At 59.2% G+C, this 7592-nt stretch overlaps 1 protein-coding gene across 12 annotated transcripts in view; it reads left to right on the forward strand.

The window, feature by feature from the left end:
* Positions 1-245: 245 nt before the first annotated feature.
* LOC120600665 (arf-GAP with GTPase, ANK repeat and PH domain-containing protein 1-like) overlaps positions 246-7592 on the forward strand; it is a 137153-nt gene continuing 129806 nt past the window's right edge. For 4 of the 12 annotated variants that reach the window (XR_005652272.1, XR_005652271.1, XR_005652263.1 and 1 more), the window contains exon 1: positions 246-1067. Coding sequence is in view for 4 of the 12 variants with exons in the window: in XM_039860153.1 (XP_039716087.1) it covers positions 905-1067 (163 nt within the window). In the remaining 8 variants the exon portion in view is untranslated. The remainder of the gene's footprint in view (positions 1068-7592) is intronic. The other 8 variants (XM_039860153.1, XM_039860138.1, XM_039860146.1 and 5 more) reach the window with 5 other exon arrangements.

Below are 7592 nucleotides of genomic sequence, written 5' to 3' on the forward strand. Positions count from 1 at the left end.
GCGGGCGGGCGGGAGGGGCCCTCCCCCTCGGGCCCCGGGCCCCGGCTGCGCGCCGGGGGGCCAGCGCCTGGCGCCCCTCACCCGCGGTCCCGTGGGGCGCCGACGCGGGGCGGCGCGGACTACAAGTCCCAGGCAGCGCAGAGGCAGGCGCGGGGCGGGGCCTGGCGCACTTCCCCGGGCCCCGGCGCGCTGGGAAGCGCCGCGGAGGACGCGGCGGCCGGAGGGCGGCGAGCGCGCGGGCGCGGGCGGGGCCGACGTGGGCCGGAGCCCTGCGTGCCGGGGAGGGGGCCGGCCGCGCGCGCGGCGAGCGGCACAGGGAGCGGGCTGCGCGGCTCGCACGGCGCCTGCGGCTCGGTTCCCGGCTCGGTTCCCGGCTCGGCGGGCGGCGCACGGGGGGCTCGGCGCGGTGGCCCCGGCGCGCCGGACGGCACAGCACGCAGCGCGCCGACCCGCGCCTCGGCCGGGCGCTCGGGGCGGCGCGGCCACTGCCGGGGGGCCGTCCCTCGGCCCCGGCGCTCGGAGCGCGGCGGCTGCCTGGGCTTTAATGGCTGCTTGGCCGGGCAGCGCCTAGGGGTGGGAGCCGCCGCGGCGCAGGAAGGCGCCCGAGCGAGCCGCCTCCGGGGCCGGCCGCGCCCGCCGCGGCGCTCCATGGGGGCCCGCTGACCCGGGGCGCCGGGGCCCGCTCGCTCGCCGGCCGCGCGTCCCAGACATGAACTGAGTCCGCGGGCCGGCCCCGCGCCCGCTCCGCCCGCTCCTTTCTTCTCGCGCCTCCTCCGCCCGCCGCCGGCGGGTCCGGCTCCCCGGGGGCTGCGGCGCCCCGGGCTCAGCGGCCCGCGGGCTCCGGGGCGCGGGGCGGCGGCGGCGGCGGCGGGGGGCGCGCGGCTCCGGGCGCCGCGCCTGCACCATGAACTACCAGCAGCAGCTGGCCAACTCGGCTGCCATCCGGGCCGAGATCCAGCGCTTCGAGTCCGTCCACCCCAACATCTACTCCATCTACGAGCTGCTGGAGCGCGTGGAGGAGCCGGCGCTGCAGAACCAGATCCGGGAGCACGTCATCGCCATCGAAGGTGAGGGCCGAGCCGCCGCGGGGTTTCTGGAAAGCGCGGGGGAGCGGGCACCCCCGGCGCGGTGCGCGCGCGCGCGTGTGCGTGCGTGTGTACACACGCGCCGGGCCGTGGCACGCGGCTGCCCCGCCGAGTGAGCACTGCGGTGCTGCTAACCCAGCAAGGCCCAGCGAGAACTCGGGAGGCCGCGGGGCTCTGTCAGGGGAGAAGGGCTGTCAGCGTTCGCAGTAGAGTCTCTCCTGGGAGACGGTGGCTAAATGCAGTCGTGTCCTGGGTCACGCGAGTGAGCCAGCCCAGCCGAGGCCTGGGGGCAGCTGGAGGTTGGTGCCACCGGACCTGTGACAGGTTACGGGGCCAGGACCGAGCTTATGGCTGGACGTCGAAGACGTGTTTTGAGAAGTGCCGCTGCTGGTGTGTGTGTGGGGGGCGAGGCTCCCCGCAGCTTGTTTAGCGGGCGGGGCTGTCCCCCCTCAGTCTTTGCTCAGTTCTGGGGCACACTGGAGGCAGCTGAACCAGCCTAGGCAGAGGGAGTCAGTCCCGCTGTGGGCAGTGTTGTGTCCAGGGGCAGGCCAAAGGCTGGCCTCCATAGAGTGTTTTCTACCGAAAGCCCCAGGCCAGCTTAGAACCCTACCAGGAGGGCAGGGTGTCCTTCAGCCTCAGGGTCTCGCTTTCATGTGCCCGGAGGCCACCCGCCCTTCCAGCATGTCGGGCAAGGCCGTGACCCTGTGCGAAAGGAGCCGCAGAGCGGGCCTCTCCTGCGCTCGCGTTGCCCCTGGGTTCCTGGCGGCTCTTACTACGCTGCTGGGCATCTGGATTGTCTCCTCGCGTTATCCGTGTGGTCTTGCCGAGAGTCACTTGGGGGACCAGGTGGGATGTAAACACAGAATGCGTCGTGAGCACCCCGGCCACGATCAGCCAGCACTCTGTCCCCTCCCGTGGCTGTTGGCCAGTGACGTGAGAGGCCTGCAGGGTGGGTTGTAGGTAACGCATGACTGTCCTAATCGAAGGCCCGTAGGGCAGCTGTTGAGGAACACTGGGAACATTCCGAAGCCTGGCAGGAGTGTGTTGGAAAGCCCGGCCGTGGGCAGTCGCCCACCTCCGTCTGTGAGGGACAGTGCGCTGGCCACGGAAGGCTCTGCTTTGGCACCATGCCCCCGGCACTGCTAACCCCAGAGTGTCTCGCTTTGACGCTTGGCTGGTTAGGTGGAGAAGGTGGATGTCGTGCTGATCCTCTTGGCATTTGGCAGCCCGGTGGCTTGAACAGTTGCCCGGCCAGGCTGCCGATTGGCCGGCCACATCCATAGGGGAATTGCCGATTCCCAGAGAGGATCGGAGCTGTCGGTGCACCAGGCCACCTTCTTGGCAATTTAAGACACTTCCAGATTCCTCGAGAGGCAGGGGCTCCGCTGTGCGTCTGGTGAGATGTGAGGTGCGGGGGGGTCATGGGACCTGCGCACGCTGCTGATGGCCGGTGGCTTTGCAGAAAGTTCCTCTGGGGCCTGGCTCTGCTCTGGTGGCATCAGAGTGAGGGGCACTGTGCCTGTGTGGCTTGGCTCTCTGCAGCTCTGGCAGCGTCCAGCCACAGCAGTCTGATGAAACACTTCGAAAGCCACTGCCAAGTATTGAATGCACCTGGCCGGGAGACGGTGTCGCTGTGCACAGGCTTCTCGCTGAGTGATTCATGCTGCGCCTCGTTCTCATTTCCCGTGCTCGAAGCCGAGCTCCAGGGTCTCGCACACTTCCAGCAAAGCAGTTTGACTTTCTAGCAAGAGGAAGTGGTTTCATTTTTCTTCTTTTTTTAAAAAAAATATTGTGTGGTCCTTAGCTGATGGCTTTTGGTAGCTTGGTGATGGGAGTCTTTAGGTTCCTTCTTGGCTAGCATCCTTGTCATTTTTAATAAGACTCAGAATTAGTGAATGAATCCTGCTTGAGACTTTGACGATGTTATTATTTTTTTCTGTTAGAAAGAGGAATATCGGTATTGTGTCGGAGTTGGTAATTTAATGAGTCTTAATAACCATTCAGATGTACTTCTGTTCCTTGCAGTATTATCAACAATATCACCTTTCATTTCTATGGGACTTTGGCAGAAATATGCTTGCGTTCATAATCTCATTGTGTGGCTGTACCAGCCCTGTGAGAGAATGGGAGCCAGCTTCATTATCCTCATTTGGTAGAAGACGAAGGTTCAGGGAGGGATAATGACCTCCCGAACATTTGGCTGAGGTCATTCAGAGTTTGGGTTGAACCAAAGGATCATTTGAATAGAGAGCCCGGCACTGCAGCCTCCCAGAGCAGCTCGCACTGCCCCTCGTAATGAAATGTGAGCTCATTTGTTATAGTGAAATGTTCTCCCAGCCTGTGCCAATTCTAAGAGATGGTTGTGATTTATGTCTACATTGTCGACGGTTTGGAATTGGGAGGATCATTCAGGTGTGTCAGGGCAGCATTGTTTCATAGAAGAGAACTGTGCAGAAACGGTTTTGCGCGGTTGTGTGGGGTGTGGGTTGTCTACTCATGTTGAATCTGAGTGTGTTGCCGTGGGCTGCCGAGGCTGCAGATGCATTCGGGGGAATCCAGTGGGGTGACCGAGCCTGCGCCGGGAGCATCAGTGACTCCAAGAAACGGATGCAGATCTGCCTCTGGGTGACCCTCGCAGGTTAGGATGTTACAGCTGCAAAAGGCAAAATGTTACTCTTTCTGAACTATAAAATATAAATGCTTCTTCTCGAGAAAGTATATGCACATCATAGCAAACGATTTAAAAATCCCTTGCCCCAGCAAGCAGAGAACACTGCATTTTAGAGGCTCTGCAGCTAGGCTCCGCCCCCATGTGTACATATGCAAACTTGGAGTCATACTGAAAGCCTTGTGATTAGTATAACGCGAGCGCTTTTTAGTGTCGTGGAAAATTTCGAAGATATGATTTCTCATGTTGGCATACTGTTCCAGCATTTGGCTGAGCCATAATTTATTGAAAATTTCCCCGTTTCCTGGCACCTTCAAGAGTTTCTGCCGCTGGCGGGAGGAGTGGCCTCATGGAAGTTTGGCCACAGCTGGGTTTCACAGTGCTTCTGAGTGGGTCTGCATCCATAAATCTCTAATGACATGGACACAGGTATGTCTTTTAGTTGAAAGAGCTCGCCATGATTCCCAAATAAGAGCAGGTCTGTTTGTAGGCCTGGAAAATGCGATTTTGTTCTCAGTCTTATTTTAAAATGTTACCTTGCCAAAAAAAAAGTTTTTTTTTCCCAAGATCTTATTCAGACTTTGGTTGATTTTCTCCCCCCCAAAGCCTCTGGATTTTGTGGAAACATTGCCCATGGTTTTCAGATTTACCTGATCAGACTTCTTGGGTGTCCCACTGGGGTGCGGCATGCTTTGAAACGTAGCCCCACAGCACGAGTCGCCTCCATGCCAGCAAAGAGCCGGGGAGCTGCCCACCTCCAGTGTGGACAGCTTGGCTAGGTTTTCCCCCTGCGGCTCTCCTTTAAAAAGCCAGTCTGGGGTTGGTGGGTTTGAGGTAAATGAGTCAACTGCCTTTCTTGTCAAATAAAGCTTGTTCTTCTTCAAGGGGTAAAGCCCCTGTTAGCAGTTGCATCTTGTAATTCACTTGGCAGCAGCAGGACTGTGATGCCAGTGATGACCCAGCCAGGTCAGTCAGCCAGGGCAGCGCTTGAGGCCCCAACCAGCTTTTATGCCAACACCCCCACCAGGGGCAGGTCGGCAGGAACCACGCTGCCCACCAGTGGTTTGTGTGGCTTCCTCTGCAGGCCCCAGAGAGGTTGTGCTGGCCAGGCCCCCAGTAAGGGTGGTTTTACAGGGATTTCCAGGTCTGGGGCCCCGCATTTGGGGGACCTGGGAAGAAGGGGCGGGGTGATGCCATGATACAGCTCTTTCATTCAGTGCTCAGCAGAGTGCTGTGGGCATCATCTCAGTTTATCCTGTGTCCATCTTGTGATGTAGATGCCACCGCTGAGGACCAGAACGTGTCGGGGGCTTGCCGGGGAGAGGTGGGCTGGGTCGATCTGGCCTCCGCGATGGCTGTCCAGCTCCTTCTGAGAGCACTGGCACTTGTGGTTATTCAGAGTCTCCCCAGGCCCCAGGTGGAAGCCATCTCAAGCACGTGTCCGCTTTGCACGAGACGAGGCGGGTACGGGAATGCCGGCTTCCCCGTGCAGTCAGCACTGTGTAAGCGTTTGTTCTCATGTAGAACTGCGTTTAACGTGGTCGTTGCAGGTGTACGTGTTCAGGGGACAAATACCTTCTTCCTGCCATGGATGAGCACAAGTTTTCATTGCCACTATCGACCGATTTGTGATCTTTCAGGTTTAATCAACGTTGCAGGTGTGAGGCCTTTTAGTCGTTGATGTAAATGTCACAGTCTCCTTAAAATTTGCACTTGGCTGATCATCACTTCCAGGGGAAATCTCCTACGTCCCCGTCGCAGCCCTGGTGTCCCCTCTGGCCTGAGTGGTGTCAGCGTCTTTCCCGCCTCTCCCCGTCGCGCCCGAGGCCCCGGCTTCCTTTGCTTCGTGTCCTGACACTGCTCCAGCCTGAAAGACTAGGAGCCTTTTGAGGGCAGAAATCGGGCTGCGTCCGTTTTTGCTGTCCTCAGCGATTTGACGGTGCGCGTCCGGCCCCGGGAGGGTGCCCGGGCGTCGTTTGCTGGCGGTGGACTTGCCAGAGGAGCTAATGTTTACTCCGGAGTTGGGGTCTTTTTGCTCCTCGTGGGTAATGTAAACAGCATTTTTTCTCCGGCGGGAGGGCGGGCGTCTTGAAACTTGTCACAGAGCACGGGCGTTAGCCTGGGCACCTTTCGGATCTGGCGGGTTAGCTCGGGTGGGAACTAAATGCCATGTGGTGTTGGGGGTGGAAATGAGATGTTTTTAGTGTACGCAGCGGAAGAAAATGATCTCCTTGCTGAATCCGGCGGTTTTTTCAACGCGACCGTGTGCAGAAGGTTGGTGTTTCTGTGTGTTGGGTGTGAGGTTCAGACGTGTGGGATCAGCGTCATCAGGAGAGACAGATGAGTGACAGACTGGGCGTCTGACACGTGCAGTCTGTTCAGTGTCACATTGAGACCCCTGGTTCCCAAAGTCAGGTGTGCAGTCGCGTCAGCTGGAGGCCTCGGAGCCTCTCGGGTGTCCGGTTCTGTAAGCCGAGCGGGGCCGAGAATGGGCCTCACTGACGCGTTTCCGGAGGCCACCGGGCTGCGGAACCGGGGACCGCGCCTCCAGAAGCGATGCCGTGGATGGCGGGAGCGTCTCCTGTGGGCCGGTGCTCCGACGACACTCACCCTTCCATGCAGAGAGGACCTCCTGTCACCTCCCTGCAGGTTATGGGGTGGGGTGCGTTGCTTAGGGGCACAGGGTTTAAACGTAGGAGAGCAAGGGTTTAAACCCAGGTCACACTCTGGTTCAAGTCCAGTCCAGGCGATGCCGAGCGCCCTGTGGGAGGTGGGCAGGTGGGTGGGGGATGGATATGGCCAAGGAGACGCCAGAGGGAGGTAGGACCGGCTGATGTCCCATTTCCTTGTAAGTCCCGGTCTGGTTCTGTGGACCTTCTCTCTCGTCTTTCGGAGAGGCTTGATTTTTAGCAGAGTCTCCTGTATTTTCAGAATGCTCCCGTAGAATAGTTTGGCGGACGATGCATTTTGCTGACTCCTGTTTCAGAGTGAAGAGCACGTCTGTGAGCGGGAGGTGTGCGTTTTCAGCAGCGTGCAAGGGCTGTTGGGGGCCTGAAGGAAGTGACTCAGGAGGGAGAAGCAGCTCCAGCAGCTGCAGGAACCTGCAGAACAGAACTGCAGCCCTGTGACTGCACCTCTGTGTTTTGTCCAAACCAGACTTTTTATTTGGTTGGGACTAACATGCCTTATTTCGCAGCCTCCTTGTTGTCCCCGGTACCCTGCAGGTGTTTATAGGTTGTGGGTCTGACTGGCTTGTTTTCACTACCGACGCGGTCTTGTCTCGCCTTTCTCAACATCCAGACAAACCCAAACCCGTGCACCCCACCCCCACCCCACGCCCTTCCCAGCACACCAGATCCTTCGGGTCTTTCCCCCAAGTGATTGAGTTTGGCAAAGCGGATCAGGCTTAGTTATTTCTGAAGCCCAGGGTTCGGGGTTCTGATCTGGCCCTTGGCTGCATAATTCCTTCCCTTCATTAAGTGCGTCTCTCTGAGAAGGAGAATGCGCTGTGCAGACGGCGGTCTCTAATCTCTGTGGCATCTGTTTTTTTGCATGGGATCCCAGCAAGGCTTCGTGCGGGCTGTGGTGAGCTGGCCTTCCAGGGTCTCTGAGGGGGTCCGTGTGGGGGAGGCCTTGTGACCCTATTTTATAGTGTGGGAAGCCTGCACACAGGGCTGTGTGTGGGTGACTTTTCCCAGACTCAGCGGTGACCCTTCCAGGGGCAGGGCTGGCTCAGTAGTTTGGGGGTCCAGTCCCTCCCTCTTCTGGTGGTCCTCACTCACAACTGATCAGGGCCAGAAGGGGGTGTCTTGGTTGCGTGTGTGTGTGTGTGTGGGGGG

Source organism: Pteropus medius, unplaced genomic scaffold, assembly GCF_902729225.1.
Source record: "Pteropus medius unplaced genomic scaffold, Ma_sr-lr_union100, whole genome shotgun sequence".
NCBI classification, from domain to species: Eukaryota; Metazoa; Chordata; class Mammalia; order Chiroptera; family Pteropodidae; genus Pteropus; species Pteropus medius.